Source organism: Rhinolophus sinicus, linkage group LG11, assembly GCF_036562045.2.
Source record: "Rhinolophus sinicus isolate RSC01 linkage group LG11, ASM3656204v1, whole genome shotgun sequence".
Lineage (NCBI taxonomy): Eukaryota > Metazoa > Chordata > Mammalia > Chiroptera > Rhinolophidae > Rhinolophus > Rhinolophus sinicus.
The window spans coordinates 62,814,702-62,836,598 of record NC_133760.1 but is presented as its reverse complement, the minus strand read 5'-3'; the positions used below and the strand labels follow the sequence as shown (position 1 = coordinate 62,836,598).

The window sequence follows — 21,897 nt, the reverse complement described above, 5'->3', positions numbered from 1 at the left end:
ACAACTGAAATTAACACAAACCTTTAGGGGAGACAAAACATAGTCCTGACTTTCTCCCACAAAGCCCTGAATCTCAAGAACGAAAACCAGAAAGCAGATAATGAGTGTGATCCAAGGCTAAAGATAGGTTTAATAGGCCCGGTAGAAGTTTAAAGAAGCAAGGAAGTCTGAAATATGAGTTCCAAAAAGGTAGGGGCCTGTTCAGTCTTGTTCACTGTTGTATCCCCAGTGTCTAGAACAGAATCCGACACATAGTAGGTGCTCAATAAATATTCGTGGAATATTGATGGTATAAACATTTTTGTGGGGCTTTATTGAAGTAGTTGGACCATGAAATTTACAATGGGTACATCATGTTGACTAGCCAGAAAGCATCTGTCTAATAATGGTTATGAGTGTAAAACGACTAGGCTTCCTTGCAAAAACAGAGAAATAGTTATGTTGGGGATGGGGTATAGTGAGTGAGAGGTGGAAGGCATGTATTGAGGAAGGTACAACGCAAGAGAAGAAACTCTAGCATCTCAAAGAAAAGTATGCAATGATGCAATCCAGGATATGACCATCCTAGTTTATGACTCTTACAAAGAAGTAGCAATAAAATAGTAAGGGCTTAATAAATATTTGCAAGGTTTAATTTAATTGAGATCTGTGAGATATGACAATTTTATGATTTAAACCAAACGGGTTTGAAACTGAAGTGGCACGGATAATTTTTAAAATCATTTCATACCTGAATTATGATCCAATGAATTAAACCAGAGATCACTGGTAATAGTCTCCTCAAAACTTCACTGGAAGACTCTTATGTATTTCCTGAAGTGAAAAACAATTCCTAAAGGCAAAGAGTGGATTAGTCCAAGAATATTATAATAGTTAAGAGCACATACATTGAATTCTGTACATAGGGGTTATAATAGCTACCTCACTGGTTTACTATATAGATAAAATAAGATTACATATTTTTACATGGTTCAGCAACCTATCAAGCCACGAAAAGACATGGAGGAAATTTAAATACATATTGCTAAGTGAAAGAAGCCAGTATGAAAAGGCTACGTACTGTATGATTCCAACCATATGACATTCTCGAAAAGGCAGACATAGAAACAGTGAAAAGATCAATGGTTGCCAAGGGTTGGAGTGGGAAGTAGGGAAGGAAGAAGAGATGGAGAATAGGAACTGTTTAGGGCAGTGAAACTATTCTGATACTATACTGATGAATGCATGAAACTATGCATTTGGAAAAACCTATAGAACTGTCCAACACAAAGTGTGAAACCTAATGTCATCTATGGACTTCAGTTAATAATCACATCAATATTGGTTCATCAATTGTAGCAAATGTACCACACTCCTGAAACATGTTGATAGTAGGCTGTGGTAGATTGCTAGGACTGCTGAGACAAAGCACCACACACACTGGGTGGCTTAGAACAAGGGACACATATTGTCTCATGGTTCTGGAAGCTAGCAGTCCAAAATCAACGTGTCAGCAGAGACATGCTCCATTTGAAGACCCTAGGAAAAGATTTACTCCATGCCCTTCTCCCAGCTTCTGGTAGCCTCAGGTGTTCCTTGCCCTCCATCTTCTCAAGTCATTCTCTCTATGTCTTCACATTATCTATCTTCCTTTTTTGTGTGTCTACATGTCCAGAGGTCCCCTTTTTATAAAGATACCAGTCATATTGGGTTAGAGCCCATCTTAATAAACTCATCTGAACTTGACTTCATGTGTAAAGACCCTATTTCCAAATAAGGACACATTCTGAGGTACTGGAAGTTAGGACTTCAGCATATGTTTGGCGAGGAATACACAATTCAATGCAAACAGAAAAGAAGCTGTGGGCAGGGGGGAAGGAGAGGGAGTATATGGGAACTCTGTACTTTCTGTTCAATTTTCTTTTAAACCTAAAACTACTCTGAGAAATAAAATCTATTAAAACGAACAAACAAAATGTTTAAATAAAAAGAGACCCAGGCTATAGTACATAGTCCATAAATGTTAGTTACTTTTGAAAGTTGCATTAACTTATTCAAAACCCCTAACACAACAGGTTTTATTCTTGATGTATTCCAAGACCAATATTAGTACTGCCCCCAAATCCCAACGACTTTCCACCACCCGTTCAGTTTATGAAGATTTGAAGGTTGATAGTACTTCGCTTTATCTACATGGCTCCTCCCGTAATCCTGAGTGCTTACAGTGTTATTACCAAAAGGAAAGGCAAGATGGAAAAATGATTTGAAATCTGTAACACTGACTTATTGCTTAATTACGACAGCATAGGTGTGCTCTGTTTTAAGAAAATTCAGTTTTTTAGAACCCATATTGAAAATGCAGACACATTGGTAGGTAATGATTCGTCTGCCTTTGTAAAGTATTTTTTACCCTTTACAAGAGGACTCACATCAGAGTTCTTTCAATAGCGTGACTACAATTCCCAACCACCTCCCCACCGCCCCCAGCATAAACGTTTCAAGAAGCCATCTGTCACAGTCATTGGGACATAGCTCCCTTAGCCAGCATTTCTCTTCCCGGCTACTCTGTCCATTCATGAGTAGAGCGCCACGGTTTACAGAATCTCTCTGCCTTGATATTTCATCACTTCATTGGTTGAGAGTTTGTTCCTAACCAATGTTGCTGGAAGGAATTCAGCATTGACTGAGGGTAGGGGAGGAAATAAGAGATCACTAGCTAGGCACATGGAAGCTACTGCTCCCAAAAGTGGTGGGGAAATCACTTCACTTCTACCCAGACATGGCTCCCCTGACATAGGAACAGTCCCAGAGAAGCTCAGGGAAGCTCTGTGAAGTAAGGCTGTGAGGATTAAGGAAGGTCTTCAGCCCCATCCTGGTGTGAGATCAACCAAGAGCCATTTTCACAGACACACACCCACCAACAGAGAATCCTACCACATGGTACACAAATGTGCTTCCTCCTCTACCTCAGATAGACCCACCACATGTCCACAAAGCGTAACCCAGAAAGGCACTTGTCTATGTAGATGCATCTCTCTCTCTCTCTCTCTCTCTCTCTCTCTCTCTCTCTCCTCCCCACCCCCTCCTTCTCTCTCTCTCCCCCTGCCCCCAAAGTTAGTTCCCCCCTCCCCCTTACAGAATTAGCGTGCAAATGAGGAAATACCTGGATAGATATAGAGTTTTTCTATGGTTGGGAAAGAAAGAAAAGTGCCTAAGTAAGTAATAAAAGGTGAGGATTGGGAGGATAGAATGGGCAGGAGAAAAAGAATTTGTGTGGGTAGTGAGCCAGGGAGGCTGGCTAGCCAAAATGACCATGCGATGTGAGGCAGTTTCGCTTCCCTGTGAGTACTCAAAGATGCTGCTGGGCTCTGCCAACCTAGTGCATCTTCCGCCCTGTCCGCCCGCCCACCTGCCCGCCTGCCTGTGTGGGAATATTTCTTTCACTGCTCGTTAGCACCTCCACCAGAGGTAGAGGCTGAGAAGCTGGACCCCCTGTGGCTAACAAGGACCCAGGGTGACTGCTTAGTTTACATGAGGGAGGAGAGGCCCCCGAGGCTCAGCGCATGCCCTTCCAGCTACTTGGATCGATTAAGAAGGGTGAAATTGTTTGTTTACAGACAGACTTCTTTCTCCCGTTTCTGTTTACTGTTGCTATAGTTATTTGAACAGTGGTTTATATACACCAAAAGACTTGATTGAAGAAAGGAAAGAGAAGAGTTTACTCTTGCTGCACCCCACATTCAAGTAACCCAGATCCCACACATCCTGTAATGAGCTCAGAACAGGAGTTCCTTTACCCCCTCACCCCCCAGAGAGAGGGACCCCCAGACGGCCTCTCAGGGGACCCTCAACTCACTTGTTTTCCATTCTGATAACTATGATGAGATCAGAAAAGAGAAATTTCTTTATGGTTGATGAAATAATTTTTTTTTTTTTTTAAAGGAAAACGGATTCTTTTCTTCACAACTAGCAAAGTCTTGAAAATCCTCTTGGGAAGAATAAAAGAGAAAAATACCTTCAAATTTAAAAACCCCAAATAAACACCAAAATTTGAAATTCTAAAAAAAAATGTATAAGCAGTATAAATAATATCCTGGGGGAGAAGAAATGGGGGGAAAAAATCAAACATAGTATAGTTTTGCTTTGGTTGGCTGAGGTTTTATCTTTGTTTGTGTGGGTTTTTTAAAGGAGAAAATGCTTGAAAATAAAAGAATCTGACCATTTATTTAGGAAGGGTCCTGAACTTGGCTTCAAAACCTAAGTTTTGCTTTTTGCTCCCTCAAACAAAGATGCACTTGGGGATGGCTTTAGGTTTTACACGGCTCCTTATTTTCTTACGCAGAGCAAATGGCTCGTCTCATGTGCACAGAAAGGGCTGGAAAATATTTTTTTGTGATCTGAGTGCAGCAGAGTCTAGGATTCCAGAGGAAATGGAGGCCCCCCCGCTCCACACAGGAAACAATCTTCAACCAGGCCTTAAATGCCAGATTCCAGGCCGAGTTTAACTAACCACTGACAGCTCTGTAAACAAAGCAAGGACAAAAAGAGCCCGCTTCCCCTTTTCTGCTAGTCATTTTGGGTTTGGGGGCTGCAGGGGAATTCTGGAATACTTGACTCCATGGCACAGAAACACAGGGGAAGCCGGCTCCTCAGTTGAAAAGCTGGAAAGGGAAGATCTTTCTGGGATTAAAAACCATCACGAAGGAGGTAGGAAAGGATAAAATGGTTGGGTTACAATGAACCGGGACTTTTAAGCTCTGAAAACAGCTTGATCATAACATAACCGCTTTTAAAAATGCTGCTGCATTAGGCTTATTCATGGTACTATTGCATCGGTCTTTATTACTCTTCTGGTATTAATATTCTTTCCGAAGATGCAAATTATGCCTGGATACTTGTATTATTTTATTTCTCTTACTTTTACTTTTCTCTTAGTTCCTACATATTCCTTTTCTTGCCACTTTTTTTTTCCACTCTTGTTTTCTTTTCCTCTTTCTTTGTTCACTTTTTCATAACTTTTGTCTATGGTTCAGCAAGTTACAAAGAACAAAACCTTTCGGTAGCTCTTAAGTGAGCCCACCAATATTTCAAGTCTACAAAACTTCTCTGTCTCCTGAGGTCTTTATTTTTTTTTTTAACTGTAATGCTGGGATCTTACTTATTCATCTCTGATAATTTCATGAGTGAGACTGAATTTAACACACACAGGACTCAGCTTGGGAGTCAGAAATTGATTCCTGGGCTGCTTCACCAGTCTTCTAAGGTGTTGTTTGGAAGAGGAAAGAAAAAATGAGGGCATGAAGAAATGGTGGGAGATGTAACTCTGACTCATCAGTGATATTGCGTCTTTCTTCTCCCCTGTAGATCCAGACATCTTCTGGTCTCCGTAAACCTGAAACCACACCATGGATGATTTTGAACGTCGCAGAGAACTCAGGAGGCAAAAGAGGGAAGAGATGCGCCTAGAAGCAGAAAGGTAGGGATCTAAGTGGAAACGTGTTTGTATTCTGTTATGAACAAGGCTGGTGTCACGTCTCAAAGATCAACTGTTTTTGCAAAAGTCGTTAGGGAAAATTTTCCCATCAGGCCTCTAAATCCCACCTTAAAAAAAAACAAAACCGCAGTCAAATAGTTGCGTTTATTCGGTGCCTTTCATGTTGGAATTCTTAAATGACAGAGGCTTTGTGTGGATAAAAGTTTAAAAAGCAGTTATATGAAAATGACATTAAAATGGCAAATATTGACTATTTGAAGCCATTTAGGAAATAGGGGAGTCTTTAGCCTAAAAAAGTAAAGGCAATAAGTCCCAGATGGATCTTGGGACAAATTTTTGTTCTTATTAGGAAAGCATACAAATCCCGTAATCCATATATTCTGGGTTAATAGCCGGTGGAGTATGTTACTGTGGAGGTTCTGAGTCTAGTTCGAAGTTTTTTGTTGTGGGAGGTCTCTGTTGTGGTGATTCAGGGGCAGATTGGGGAAATAAAGCAATGACATATAAAGCACAGGGCATAAATATGTATTTTACCATTTTAGGCCTCAGAGCAAATGACAGTGACATTTAATGGGGATTAAATCAGATGTTCTTTCGAGAAAGCAGCATAGGCATTCACTGGAAGGAAGCTGTTAAACAACTCTTTTAAAATCAAATCAATGTTGCCTCATAGTAATTCCGGTGCACAAATGAAAAGGTGGTAGCAAGGTAGGTAATCCCTTAGCAATGCTGCAGGAGAAAACTGGAAAGTGACACCTCTCAGAAGAAAGGACATTGGGCTATAGGCTGTACTTATTTGTATGGAGAACGCAAAAGAAGAAGGTAAAATTACTGCCTTTGATTAACTTGGTCAGAGTAAGCTGCCATTCACGGAATGTCTATGCACAAACATGCATGGCACCATGGGTGGTGCCCGGGCTCTGTGGGTTCAAATCCCAGCTCTGTCATTTATGAGCTATGTGTGGCCGTGAGCAAGTGACTTCTGTCTAAGGCACAGTTGCCTTATTTGTAAAACAGGCATCCTATCTACATAGTTTGTGTGGTTGTTGTGAAGATTATTGAACTTCATAAATAATCCAGATCAGTAGCTGGCACATCGTAAGTTTCCATAAATGGTAATTGTTACTATTTTGTTTTTCATTTCATTTCATTTTTTAGCCATTATCATTAGCTAAACAAGTAAGAAGCCACATAGCAATATAGCCAGAACGAAACATTAACTCCAAGAGCAGGAAAGGCAGTCATTATCCTGTGATGAAGCTAGCCAGGAAAAACTCCTTGGAAGTGGTAAGCCATGAAGGAAGTAAGGATAGAGTGATGGAGAGAAAAAAGGGAGCCATGTAGGTGAGGGCAGAAGCCCAGAGGTGAAAATAAGAATCCTGGTGCAAGAAATGTGTTGAGGGCGTGGGGAACAATAAGTTGGACGTGTACCTCTTGGGTGTTTCTATTTCACATCAAGCGCAGTAGACTTAGCAGGGGAGCTATATGTGCTGAAAACATGTTGGGGAAAGTTATCTACAGTGGACTAAAGTGTGGAGATATCAGCACTGGAAGAGTTAGTAATGAGGGCCCAAATCAAGGCAGCAAATATAGAAATCAAGATCAAATATGAGCGTGTTTATATAGAGAGAATTAGCCAACTTTTCAGGAGAGGGAGAAACTCAAAGACAATTCCAAAGAATGTAAGTCTGAGGAGATGGAAAGAAGGTCCCTGCATTGTCCCAAGTAGGGAAACTAGCATGGGTTCCATTCTCGAGTGAGCATGGGAGGGGGTGTTTAATTTCAGATGGAAACCACATCCAAATGGAGATTTCCACCAGGCGTTTGGAGACAGAAATTTTCCACCTTTGTTCAGAAAGGGAGAGAAATTATTATTAAAGAAATAAGTTTGGGCACACTCAGTATGGCAGTAGTATTACAAAAGCTGAAGATGGTAATAGTGATAGTGCCAAGAAAACAAGTGTAGAGACAGTGAACTGTCATAAAGACATAATGGAAACCATCAAAGACCAAAAAATCAAGGCGGTAGGAAGAACCAGGGAGAGTTCTGGGGGTACTAGTGTTCAGTGGACATCGAAACCATGTAGGTAGTGTCCAGGCCCAGTGCAGCATACCTCTAATTCTTTCCAGTGATGTGTTATTTGGCTCAGATTCTCCTGAAAGTCCACAAAAATATCTTTACCCAGCAAATATTTATTAAGCATCAACCAAGTTTCAATGTCTGTGTTAGGGACAAACATAACAGTGACGAGATATAAATAGACATGGTTTCTGCCTTTACGTCTCTCATGGTAAGCTAGGAAACCAAAGTACAGCTGGAGTAGAAAACAGACCAGACTAGAATGTGGGGGCCTAATAGAATTGGGGCTAAAGGGACTCGGGAAATGAGGACAGGAAATCGGGCATCAGGCTAGATCAGTACCTTGAGCTTCTTTGCTTTCTATGTGATAAGGAGAAGGGAATCAATGTGATATGAGAGGCATGGTAGAACTGACTTGCTGTGGGTAGAGCCATACTGTAATTAGAGTGAATAGACCAGGTTTCTTTAGAACCAGGATTTTGCCTAAGAATTTTCAACACAGCTGGCTGTATGGTTCGTTCCTTCCAGGTTGTTTGTTTGTTTGTTTATGTGAAAGGATATGTCTTCCTGTCTTCCTGAGTCCTTGAGATAAGGTCAATCTTAAAAGGAACATACTCAGTGAAGCTTAGTTAGTTACCCTTCATAACCTAAAATAAATGTATATAAATGTATCCGAAACCTTGTTTAACTTACATTTCTGTCTGTATTAATTCTTTTGAGGTATTATATTCCACCGGATTTATTTTCTTTCTTTCTTCTTTGAGAGATGTACTTAAGTAGTTCCTTATTTTTATACTAAGTCTACCCTTTCGTGTTTCTAGGTGACCTTTCCAGTTCTATTTTTCTGGGGTCCGATAAGTCAATTCATGATTAAGCTTTAGGATTTTGTAAAATCTGATTATTTATGAGTAGAGTGAAGGTCAGACCTTATGGGCCAGCCAACTTTGATGGGAAAGTTCAGGGTGTGTACAGGAAACAGATGGCCAGGACCAGGAACCAAGGACCACCTAAGATTGTGGTTTGAATCTGAACATAAAGGGCATTTAAGACCTTGGGCAAGTCCCTCTTCCTTTAGCTTCAGACCTTGGCTTCCCCATCTGTAGTAAGAGTCAGTGTTTTCTTTGGGGGATTGGTGATAATTTTTACTTTCCTTTTGCTTTTGGTATTGTCTAACTTTTTAAAATAACGATTATACATTACTTTATTTAATGTGATTCTATGACCCTCCACGTTATACTTGAGAAGACCTAACTTTCCTTTGGATTTAGGGAAAGAAAGAAAGAATTCAACCGAGATCTGGGGTGGTGGCAGAGTACATTAGCAAAAATAGAGTGGCCCCAAGGCTCAGAGCTATAGGTTCCCTTACTCACTCTCTCATTCATCAAATTTTTATTGGGCATCTACTGTGCTGAGCCCTGAGGATACACCAATGAAATGACAGAATTGGGAAGGGTGCGCTTAATGCTTTCCAACCTGTATAAAACCAAGTGATGTTCAAGAAACAACACTTTTATGTCTTCAAACACAAGATGTACCCTGATATTCATTGATACTTATCAAAGATGGCTTATGCCCTTTGTATGCTGCACCTCTGGAGACTGTGGGGGGCGGGGGGAGAAAGTCTGTTGATTTTCCATCTGTTATTCACAAAGGTTTTCCAAATAAAAGTACTCTGTCATTTTAATTAGTTGTTATTGAGTTTGACTAGCAGGTACAGTTCTACTTTGCAATGATAAATAAGTTCATGCTTGTACTCTTTCCAGATGTTGTAACCACGAATAAAAAAAGCCAGATTCTTAGACATTTTAGTCCTCAGAAATAAATCTTTTAAAAGGTTATTTAAAGAGAGCGAATCATACACTTTGTACCATGCTGGTTTTCATGTGCTTGGGATTGGCATTTACTCATCACCTCATGCTGGCGAGTAAATGAAACGGTTATGCCCACACCTCATTCTGAGGCTTGTAGTCCAGCCCATTTCAAATCATCTAGCTTTCCAGAACCTAGTCTGCAAACCTCGTTCATCGAAACATCCTTCCAGTCTTTGTCCGGCCCCTTAGCCTGTGCATCTTTTTGCTACTAGCCCTGTTCTTGTCCTGCATTTGGCTTTCTCACTTAGTCCTTGAGATAAGGTCTTCAGATTGGTACGAGGTAGTTCATTTCATCATCATCAAAAAAAATGTATTGAATATCTATAAAACGCAAGGTACTATCCTGAACCACAGGGTTGAGTGGTCACCAGTCCAGGCCGTGTCCCAATAGTCACAGAGGTCCTATCATAGATGCAGTAGTAACTTACAGTAGTAACTTAGTAACTTGACCAAAAGGGTTAGAAAAAACTTTCAGTAGGCAGAATGCATTGAGCGGGTAATCAGTGAAAATCCTCAATGCATTGTTTCGAGGCAAAATAATACTATTTGTACACATATTCTTGAATCGATGACCAATGTGGAAAAAAGAAACACGAAGAATTTGTTTTGCTGTTTATTATTCTTGACCTGTCTTATGGGAAGAAAAAATTAGGTATATTTTGCTTTCCTTTCTGCTTCTGTGTTTTATTTCAGTCCCTCTCTGACTTTGTCTCTGTATTTCTCAGTGCATGTTAGTGTATTTTCCCATCATCTTCATCGACGCGTGATTCACTTGTTTTCATATCTCTTCCCATCCATACACCTGATCCATCCACTCTGTGCGTGCTTTTGTATCCTCGGGGAATAACATACTGCTGGTAGGGGCAGAGGGTACATTTCCAAAGGGATCAAATCCAGCTCTCTTCCTGAATTCAACAAGTACAAAGCAATGATAGACCTTTTAGGTGTATCTGGCAAAAATGGGCTGATCAGAGGACCAGCAAGCAGTAGGTATGTCTGAATAGAATATATATGTTCTCTACAATTGAAGGAATACCAAGAGGCATAATGGCGGGAGGCAGCAAAGCTTAGCAGTTAAGGGCATGGCTGTAGGTGGCAATTGGCAGCTGTGATGCTAAATCCCAGGTCTGCCACTTACTAGCTTCATGACCTTGCGAGTTAATCAATCTTTCTAACCTTTTGCTTCCTCATCTGTAAAATGGGGTAAATAATGGTATCCATCTACCTCTTAGGAGTTTTGTGGGGATAGAAAGAGATAACACATGAAAGTACTAATCATTTAATGTTTATTAAATAATTGTTATGTATTGAATTATTACTATTATTTATTGAGTGGGATTCAATAAACTATAGATTCAATAATCACTATAGATTATTACTATGACCTCATTTGATTCTCGGCAACACAGAAAGAATTGCAGATCCATTTTCTATTTACCATAAAACAAAACAAAATAAAAGTCTGGACATTTTCTTTCTACGCTTCTCAGGGGATACAAGAACTGCAGGAAGCTGAAGAGCAGGAATTTGCTATTGAGTGGAGTTTTGGGTGGGTGCGATGGGTCTCGAGGTCCGAGGAAGGATTGCGTTGTCTCAGCTAGAAGAGTTAGCGCCAATTCAAGTCGAGCTCTTCTTTTACATTTGGCCAAAAGGATTTTTGAGCTTTGGTGTATCTGCTGAGAAACCCGCAGGGATGTTTTATCCACGAAGAGATCTTTAGTCAGACATTACTACTTTTCCCGGTGTTGGGCTTGCTTTCACAACAGGCAGTTCTCTCACTTTGCAAGACAGGAACTCATTACATTCCCAGCTCATGCCTTCCACACCCAATGTGGGTTCCTCTTTCTGAGCAGAAGAAAGGCCCCTATTGTAGAGTTGTGTTATCAGATTCAGAGGCTCATAGACATAAATAAAGGGAATGAAAACACTCTTGCTGTTGTCATCGTTCATACATTTTTATGGGCCTCTGAAATACTGATGATTAGACACTTGAAAGTAAATATTTTTACTACACTAGAAAAACAAACAATTTTTAAAAATCCATTGGGTCTAAGTTGTCACCTCCCAGAACTCTATCACTGAAACTTTTTTACGTGATTTAATAGCATGGCCAATGATATAGCATGCATGTACACATACACAAACACTTTTATTTACAAATCTTAGCATTATGACCTTGAAATTTTAAATCAGAATCTTTCCAATGCGATTTTTTTTTGGCTATTCTGTAATCAGAAAATTATTTTCATTAGGAAGTTAAATATTTCTTTGAAAGTGTCTAAAATACTAGAGTACCTGAATTTGCTCAAAACTTCCCTTCAGACCCATTTCCACTAACCTAACAATTCACTGGTCCTAAAAGTATCCCACTTTATGGTCACCAGTGAAGCATCAAGAGTCTTGGACCTACCCAAAGTGACACTTGTTCAATAAAAATTGACAATCTAGATTCTTAAGGACTTCACATGCTGACCCATAACTTCATTCTTAGCTAGGAAAAAAAAAAAGTGACATATATAAGAATCAATGCACTTACAGTTTAAAATAGCAGTGAATTTTACTTTACAGTCTGTATGTGTGACACTTATAACTTATCAATCTCCAGTAACCTAAGGAAAGGAAGGGTATGTGTCGTATATAGGTGACAAAGTCTGGCAGACCTGGTTTCAAATCCTGGCTTTGACAACTACTTAGCTGGGTGACCTTGTGACAAATTATGTGAACATTTCTTGCTGCTATTTCTTCATGTATAAAAATGGGGATAATTATTGTACTTCACAAGGTCATTGTAAAGATTAAGATAATTAACCCATGGAGAGAAATTAGTATAATGACTGGCACATAGTATATGCTCAACAAATGTTAGATGTTTTTATTAAACTCGTATTAATGTTTTGTTAGGCCTTTGATACAAAATAATATTTTACTGAGATTGAATTTTTATTCATCTGTCTTTTCAGTCATTATAATTGGCTGCATGCTTACTGCAAAATTTATTTCTTATACCAATCTCCACACATGCTAAGATGACTCTATTGAGGTTGGGAAAGAATTACATCTTTTGATCACATCTAGGTGTACCACACGAATAGAATTGCTATTTGAGAATTTCAAAATCACATATGGTAGCCATGTGGTTTATTTTTTAATTCATCAATGATGTGTCTTTTACTTTAAATATAGCATATAAACATAACTCAGAATTTCACCTGAAGAGTACTATTCAGCAAAAAAAAAGTAGTTCTTAAGTGGAAAAAAGTATCAGCCACATTTTTCATCTAGTATTAAAATTAAAAGGAACCATGTTTGTTTAGCATCAGCTAAGTGCCAAGCTAGCTGATGCACTTTCTATACCTTGTATCATTTAATTGTCCAAACAACCCTGTGACCTTATCTTAACCTATTCAGGCTGCTTTATCAGAATACCATAGACTGAGTGGCTTATAAACAACAGAAATTTATCTCTCACAGTTCTGAATGCTGGGAAGTCCAAGAACAAGGTGCCAATAGATTCAGTATCTGGTGAGGGTCCACTTCGTGGTTCATAGACAGCCATCTTCTCGCTGTGTCCTCAAATGGCAGACAAGTGAAGGAGGTTGCTGGGGTCTCTTTTATAAAGGGCACTTATCTCATTCCTGAGGGTTTCTCCCTCATGACCTGATCACCTCCCAAAAGCCCTACCTCCTAATACCATCACATTCGGTGTCAAGTTTTAACAGATGAATTTTGGGGAGATGCAAACATCCAGTGCACAGCAGACATAAAAATTATTGTCCCTATTTTACCGTTGAGGAATCTGTAGATCAGAACGGTTAAGTAACATGTCCGACTTCATATAGCTAGGGAGTGCAATCTGGTTTGCCTACCCCAAACCTCAAAACCTTTCCGCTAAAACAAATTGATCAATGGAATTTTTCATTGGCTGTCTTGGCTGAAGGTCCATCATCTCTACAATGACAAAATAACTCCCTAAGATGGGGAAAAATAGTTTTAAGCAGTTATGTGACAACAGACTACATGAGGCCATTGGACCTAATTGAACAGTTCTTTATGCTCATTCAGGTAAATTGCTCACATGTTTAGATACAGTCAGTGTTTTGTTTGCCCTCAAAAAATCTCTCATGTTATTCCCATTTCACAGAAAAATAGAAACAGAGAAGATCAAGTTGTTCCCCTCCAGCCAAAGAAGGCTATTGGCACACATGTTCTTGGCTTTTCTCTGAATTTTTCTCAGTGAGACTGTATTCACCATTAGCATAGGAGTTTAGTCACATCGTCACTCATAAAAGCTTAAAGCTGTTAATGGCCTTATAGATAATTTTCTGCAGTGGAATGCTGCTTTTTCATTTTGGACCACACACTACTTTGAGTCTCTGATGAAAGCTGAAGACTCCCCTCCAAGAAAAACGCACACATGCACCCACAAAACTTGGCACTTATTTTCTGTGGCGTCATGGACCTCCATCCACAGACCTCCTGGGGGCCCATGAACTCTGGGCCAAGAATCCCTGACCTAATAAATTTTAAAAGCTTAATTTTACATATGAAGAAACTTAAGTCTAAGGATGCTGACCTCCTCAAGATTACTGAGCTAAGCTGAGGTAGAATCTGCCTACACACTGCAGCCCCTCGAATGAATGGCACTGTCTGTAAAAAATACCATGGCTATTGATAAGGAAAAGAGAGCATTCTTTGGGGGAAATAGTGTATACTACAGTGTATGGCATGTGAATTGTTGTTTTGTTTTGTTTTTGATTTTTAAAACTGTTTATGGGCAATATTTCTAAATAAAAGATTATGTCAGATTACTTCACGGTGAATAAAATGAAAAGCAAAGAAAGATAAGTAGATAGGTAGGATGAAAACAGTTAACTGTTAGGAACTGGGAATCAAACTTTGCCATGAGTCAAGAAGGAAAAATAACTGTGGTGATTTTGCAGATAGAACCCTATTTGCCATCAATTTTGGAAGTCTTTTATTTGGTATATGTGGTCTTGGCAAGATTTCTTTAAACAAAGCTAATTATGATACGTACTAAGTCATTATGTAGGATTTCTCCATCCTTAGAAGTTTCATTTTAGCAATTCAAAGTTATCAAAAAGGATGGTTCTTTCTAAATATGACAGGGATAAGAATGGATTTGATTCCTTAGAGAAGATTGCGTGTTTCACCTTTATCGCTGTTGTCTTTTGGGAGGATGGGGCAGATTGGAGGGGGATGCAGACACAATGCCTTCCGGAAAGCAGGATCATGCACGCTGGAGTTTGACTCCTGGCTGGGTTATCAAGGATAACTCTCCTTATCCTCTGTAAATCTATCCTCATCAGGAAAATGGCCATTATGGCAGTTCTTCCTCAGAAGGTATCATATAGATTATAAAGCACTAGATCGATAGATGGATGGATGGATGGATGGATGGATGGATGGATGGATGGATGGATGGATGGATGGATGGATGAATGGATAGATAGATGATTGATAGATCAGTAAATGTTACCTGTTGTTGCTCTTTTTTTGGCTGGCTAGAGGATATGGTAAGGAGGGAACTATCAGAAAATCTATCAGATGACCCCTTTCTGGAGTCATCTCCCAAGAAACTCAGCCTCTCGTCAGTTACCTCCTGGGGTTTCTAAACCACAAAATATATGTGCAGTCCCCATGTCTTCAGACAATTTGGTATCTAATCTCTATTTTGTTTCAAATCTGTTTTAGTAGCCACCTTGAAAATGATGGGAGAATTATGAGTATGAATGAAGTCTCCATACTGAAAACATTATCTCCTTATTTTTAAGAGTCTTGTCTCATTTCCCCTACTGATTTGAAATCAAGATAAAAATACAGGATAGTCTGGTATCTAACATTTCAAGGTTTTTATCTCAATAATTTATATATATAGATATATAAATTAATTATATAATTAATTATATATTTCCAGTAGTTTTGTGGGTTTTTTTGTTTTGTTTTGTTTCTTTTTCGCCTTGTGGAATTATGGCTTCTTTTTTCGTGTTACATAATTATGGTTTCAACACCACTAAAGCAGTAACCAAAAGCCTCTCAACAATACAGAAGGTGCCAAAAATATATATACACATTTTAAGAAAGGAAAAACCTGTATTAAAATTGTAATACTCAATATTTACCCATAACAAAAGATGAATACAAGTCATGTTTGCCTTCTGCAATTATAAGACGTGCTCAAAGTGGTTACCATGAGTGTAGTTTGAATACCATTTTTTTCCTTTCTTAAAATGTATATACATTTTGTTGCCACCCTCTGTCTATATAAATACTATACCAATAATGTAAAGTTATGTGCCTAGTTTTTACAAAATGATTTTATTCATTCTGATAGTGGAATTATTAGTGAAATTAGTGGTTTTATTCATTCTAATAATGGAAAAACTGATACATACAAAATAATATTGTGTAATGTATACAGAAGTTATCCATCATTACAATGCATGCACTGTAAACGTATCACTCAGCTTAAGAAGTGAAACATTTCCAAAAACCATTGAAACTCCCTGCAGACCCCTCTCCAGTCCTACCCCCTTGCCTCTCCATGCACAGAGGTAACTAGCATCCTGAATAATTAATTTATTTTCAAATAAAATTCAAAATAAGATAACATCAATTTTGGGTGATAGTTTTCCAGGACCCTGAGATCCAGGGCCTTCTCTCCAGACTCAGGTGAATGTGTTAACAAGAGCTCAGTCCTTCCTGAGAGGACCAGGAGCTTGTCTTTGTAAACACACAGGACCAAAGGAGTCCTTCTGCTGTCTAAAGCGGGGAAACTTGGAGAAGTATTACAAACAAAGAAGTCTCTATGAGGAAAGGGTTCTCAGCCCAATCAAACAAAAATGGAATGAAGGCTGTCAAATGTGTACGTTGACTATGTCTATCCTGCCCATCACTTTTCTCACTGACCAACCAGCTATAAGAGATCTGCATTTGTAGCCATCATTTGACCAGATGGGAATGGCAGACCGAAATGATTACAGAGTGTTCCGAATTCTTCGTCAAGGGAAATCTATCTCAATTGCCTTGAAATCTTCAAGGGAAGTTCTTGATCTTTATTTTTCCAAAGGTCCTTAACAGTGTTACAAGAAAGTACCACTGCACATAAAACATGACCATGTTGGAATGATTTAGTGCCTGTATAAGTGGATTCCCGTTCATCTGTGAATGAGGTTAACGAGAAATAATGTGCATACTTTGTGAATAAAATCGGTTCTTTTTACTAGTTTGCCTGCTAATAAGCAACATTCATCAGCAGTTGGAAAACCAGTTTTTAGTCCATCGTAAATCCTCATTAATTCAGAGTCCTCCCTTTTTGAATTTTTATCATTTATTCTGGGACCGTAGAAAAGAATAACCTTGGACTATTTATAAATAAAGGATTTGATTAATATGTTAAATATGTAAGCTACATTCCATGTCTGAGTTTTAAACACTTGAATACAATTTTTTAAAACTTTTAAAGAGCTTTGGAAACATTGACTTACATATAAAAGCCCAATTTACTCATTACAAGTAATTTTTATTTATGCAACTTTTAAACAAGTTTCTAGTGTTTTGTTAGCTTGGTGGAAGTCACCAGGTATACAAAACATATTTTCAAAACTGAATTTCTTTTAAAATGTTTCATAATTTGTACTGACCTTCCTTCCTGTTAGTTTAGTCTAAGATAGGGAATTCTGACATTACATTTGAGATTAATACCAATTGACTAAGTTCAAATGTGAGGGTTTATTTTCCATTTTAATAACTCCCTACATCACATACAGTTCCTTTGTTGGAATAAAAATTTTGGTAAAGTACACATCGGCCGTTATAAATAGTAGCCATAAGCCTGTACATTCAGAAGAGTCTCCAGAGAGTGTATTTTAAACTGCACATTGTTTAGAATAGGAAATTCTTTCGATGTTCAGATTTTCCATTGTGGTGACACAGACTATCCTGTGTCACATCTTCGCTGGCTTCCATTTTCCTGTCCCATTTAGGAAACCAACTGATAGGTTGCAGAAGATAGCTCAATATGTACTTTTTATTTGCCTAAGGCTAACCTGGGTCTTATTGTCCGGTGGGAATTTTGCATACTTACGGGCTTTCCAAATGAAAGCTTCATCACTCCCAGAGCTGGCACCAACCACTAGGCAGTGAAAGAGTCCTTTATTTCTGGAGCTGGTAGCTCCACTCTGCTTACTTAGAATAACAGCCGCCGATCCATTTTTGATTCCCACAGAAAACTTTGCACTGTTGGCAACTGTTTCTGGGCAACTTACGAGACTAATATGGGAAATAACTGAGCAGGAAGTGAACCGACAGATGAGCAGGATAGGTTATCATGCTGGTTTGCAAACAAGCAGCCTCAGCAGGTATCATCACACTGCATCGTTCCCAAGGCACCGTTGCAACCACAGGGATGTATGCTTCTGCCCCTTCCTTCCTTGAACAGTCCTTCTGTTTCTCTACTCAATACTGTTGTGTAATTCTTGATTTCTTTTCCTTTTTTTTTTTTTTAGTGGGGGCCCACTTAGGAGGATCTATTATTCCCTCTCCATTTCTTCTTTGATGAATAAAATGAGAAACTACTGTTAAGGGGCCTTGGATAAAAGTGATGATATAGATAGTGTTGCTGTCTGATGCCCTTTTTTCCTGTTACTCCCCTTTTTAAGAGCCTTTAATCTTCTTATCTAACCGTGAAAGCCAAGCATTCCAAATGTATGTTTCCTGAGCCAGCATCCTCAGTGTGTATCCTGGCTACCCAGGGAATATCATTGCTACAGAAGCTCTGTGGTTTGTGAACTGCATAGGATGACGTTTTTGTAAAACTCGAGGCTGAGACAGGATGGACATTCCGAATCCTTTCATTTCTACGTGTCTCATGTCACAAGCACATGAGCATAAATTCTATCTCGTTGCAGCTTTGTCTAAGCTATGGTAGAACTGAACGGGGGAGGCATACCCTTCAGAAAGGAGTTAGTTTCCCATGAGAATCCTGCCTGAAGTACAGAATTACTGCTAGGAGACAGATTCTGGTATCCTGTTGGGTTATGTGTTCAGAAATTAAGACTCTCCCCTACTTCTCGGAAAAGGGTTGGGAAAGCCAAACCATTGGACCGAGACTTGCAAAGTGACACTCCATGAGCACAGTCAGTGGCAGGGTGAAATCTGGACACCTTGCCATTTACTCCAACTTCTGGTGCTTTTCCCTCTGCATTATCCTGTGCCCAAGCCATACAACTGCTTCTAACTCTGCAAAAGAAAATACCTTTTACTGTTTAGATCGAGGATGCAAGAAAGAGGACACTGGATAACAGGTTAGCAGATCTGGACTTCACCTGTAAAACAGAACTAGCCCTTCTCAGGGTGGCTGAGAAAACTAAATGAGATACAGATGAATGCCATCAAAAGTGTAAAGGGTGGTGCACATGACATATGGTTATCATGGAGAGGTGCCTATACAATTCATTTCCATCAGATTCACTTCTATCTAACTCTGTATGGGGTTGCAAGTTCCATTCTGGTCATATACTGTGTTTCAAAGGAATTTCCACACATCTCACTAAATCTTACGCTACCTGACTGGCCCTCAGACATTCTAGGCTTTCAAAAATCAGACACAAAAAATACTATAAAATGGTACCTGTCGCTCTCCCTGGAACCTGTCTCCGTAGGGAGGCCTTAAGACGTCAATTGCAGATTAGAAGAAGCAAAATCATTCTGTCTTTTCTTTTCCTGTAGTTGTGAGTTGAGGAGAAAATTGAAAAGATTTGAAATGATGGCTTTCTCCCAATTAGAATTAAATCTTGGTGCTGTTGGTTGCTTACTTGTCCAGTTTTGTATTTAATTTGCAAAGGAATTCACAGTTAGAGGGATTCTATGCTCTTCCACAGCACGGTCTTGTTCCTGCTGAACCTCTTGTCACTGGTGACTTCTTACTCACCTTGAAGACCCAGTTCAACAGTCACCCTCTAGAAACCTCCTTCCTAGGTCTCCTGTCAAAGGGACGGATTTTCCTCCTTGGGTCTCCCTTAACATTTTTGACGTATGTTAATTATTATCACCTATTTTATATGTCTGTTTTCCCTACCATATGAAGAGCAACTCTAAATCATGAATTACATCTTCTTCAGTTTTACTTCCCCAAAGAAATACGTTGAATGCATGAACGAACAATTAGATACTTTAATTCCTATCTGTGTACCAAGGTAGAATTTGGCTGTCTTTGCGAAGCTATTTATGGAGAAGCAGAAATATTAGTGACCTTTGTGGTATTGCCTGTGTACTGACACCATCCACACCTTCCTTGGGATTCCATCACTCCCCTGCAGAGCTACTAGCATTTTGACTCCATATCTTTTTCTCTAGAGTTATGAAGAAACTCATCTCATGTATTTCTCTGATTATTAAGGATAATTGAAATGCCACATCATATAATTTGACCATTATGCTTATTTAGTTGTATCATGAAAATAAATGATGTGAATAGGTAAGTCAATTCCCTTTAGTTGGATTATTTGCTCCAATACTCAAGCCCTTAGGGTTGTTCGCAGTTAACACCGGCATTGTAAGATCAGATAATTATCAAATTACAGGCTTCATACCAAACCCTCAGGAGACCCACAGTGAACAAACTGTAGCATCGAAAATTTCTCTAATGAGAGACCAAGTTTGTGGTCTGGAGGAGTTAACTGCTTCAGCTAATCCCAGGAGGATGGACAGAAGTAGATGAGGGGTCAAGTCAACTTCCGGCCAGTACTGGTCAACACTCTTCCAGAAACAGAGAGTATTTAACATATAAGTGGGGTCTCCAATTTAAGCTCTAAATTGTGGATTGCTTTCTAGTATTGGGATGTAATGATGAACCAAGAAAAAAGAATAAAGAAATACATTAAAACCCAATTTTTTTTAACCAAGATATGGGGTGGGGTAGATTGTTTTGATAAAGAGTTCATGCACCTCAAAAAGGACTGCTTAGAAGAAAGAGGAAGAGTATTTATAAATAACTATTAGTTAAAACTCTAAATCAAGATGAAGATTAATTCAGTTACCATTGACTATAACATACGCGTTCTACACTAGGCATTGAGTTTCTTAATTATAAAAGTATGCCCTTTGGTTAATTTGTAAATTACATAAAATTTTTAATTAATACATAAAAATTTGTGATTAAAATAAAGCTAGTGAACTGTTACACCCGAAACACATAGACCTGGAAGCACTATAAAAAAGCCTCAGAATTGTATCTTTTGATTTTTAATTTAATTTTTAATCCTAGGTCCACTGGGAAAGAGTCAGAAGGAAAGATAATTTGATGTTATCCTAGAAAGACTCTGAATTCTAAAATACCTAGGAGACTCTCAGATTACATTAGCCCTCTCTCCTTTGCACCATATTCTAGAAAGCTGAATGCATATTTCACATCATTGGCTTTCAAAATAGAAGTGACTGTCTGCTACTTTTTGTATAAGTATCATCTGTTTTATTTTCTTTGTTATCTTCATGAGGTCTTAAAAGTAAAAAGCTTTCCAGATGGCTTTTGACTTTTAAATAAGCCATGATTTTTTAAATTAAATGTTTCCGCTAAAAAATAGAAACTACTTGGTTCTGTTCTGTACATTAATGGGCAAAAAGAAAAGCTCCATTTGCTTTTCCTGCCTTGATCCTAATAATTGCTTGATTTCATTGCTCAATAACTTTAATGTAAAACAGCATCCTAAAGCTGAAAAGGCTTTCTCCTCGTCTCTTTCTAGTCTCCACTCAAGCTGCCTCCATAAAAGTACCCAAGAATTCTACAAAAGGACATTGTAAATAAATTCAACACATAAGTCTCAGTTGCATTAGAGCTCCCAGATATAAGCAAGTGGAGTCTAACTGCAATCTATTGTCGTAGTCAGGTGGCTTAAACAAGAAACATTTATTTCTTACAGTTCTGGAGACTGGGAAGTCCAAGATCAAGGTGCTGGCACATCCAGTGTCTCGTCAGGGCCCACTTCCTGGTTTGCAGTTGGCTGTCTTCTTGTTGTATCCTCACATGGTGGAGAGAGAGAGAAAGAGAAGAAACTCTATTGTGTCTCTTCTTGTAAGGGCACTAATCCCATTCATGGGGGCTCCATCCTCATGACCTAATCATACCCAAAGGCCCTGACTCCTAATGCCATCACATTGGGGGTTAGGATTTCAACCTGTGAAATTTGGGGGATACAAACATTCAGTCCAAATCATCTATGGTATTAGTAAGCCTGAAGGAAGAATGGGCCAGTAGAAAAGGTCTGCATGAATGTCAAGACTAGGGTTGGCACTGGACATCCAGGAGTCTCCAGATGAGATAGACCTTGCATCTCAGGGTTTGTTCAATCTTGTGACCTGATAAGTATTTTCTCCACTGAGGGAGGTGTTTCCTCATGTCTCCCCTTGGCTTAGGTGAGATATTCCTCATGATATCACCTCCCCTTGCTCTGATTCCA

At 39.0% G+C, this 21,897-nt stretch overlaps 1 protein-coding gene across 9 annotated transcripts in view; it reads left to right on the top strand.

The window, feature by feature from the left end:
* The window catches only part of CALD1 (caldesmon 1), a 194,696-nt gene that overhangs the window by 97,644 nt on the left and 75,155 nt on the right, over window positions 1-21,897 (top strand). For 6 of the 9 annotated variants that reach the window (XM_074315350.1, XM_019750901.2, XM_019750894.2 and 3 more), the window contains exon 3: window positions 5,344-5,455. In XM_074315350.1, the coding sequence (XP_074171451.1) occupies window positions 5,385-5,455 (71 nt within the window). In that variant the 5' untranslated portion in view covers window positions 5,344-5,384. Of the gene's footprint in view, window positions 1-4,486; window positions 4,687-5,343; window positions 5,456-21,897 lie in introns of those variants that run through there. The other 3 variants (XM_074315351.1, XM_074315349.1, XM_019750885.2) reach the window with 1 other exon arrangement.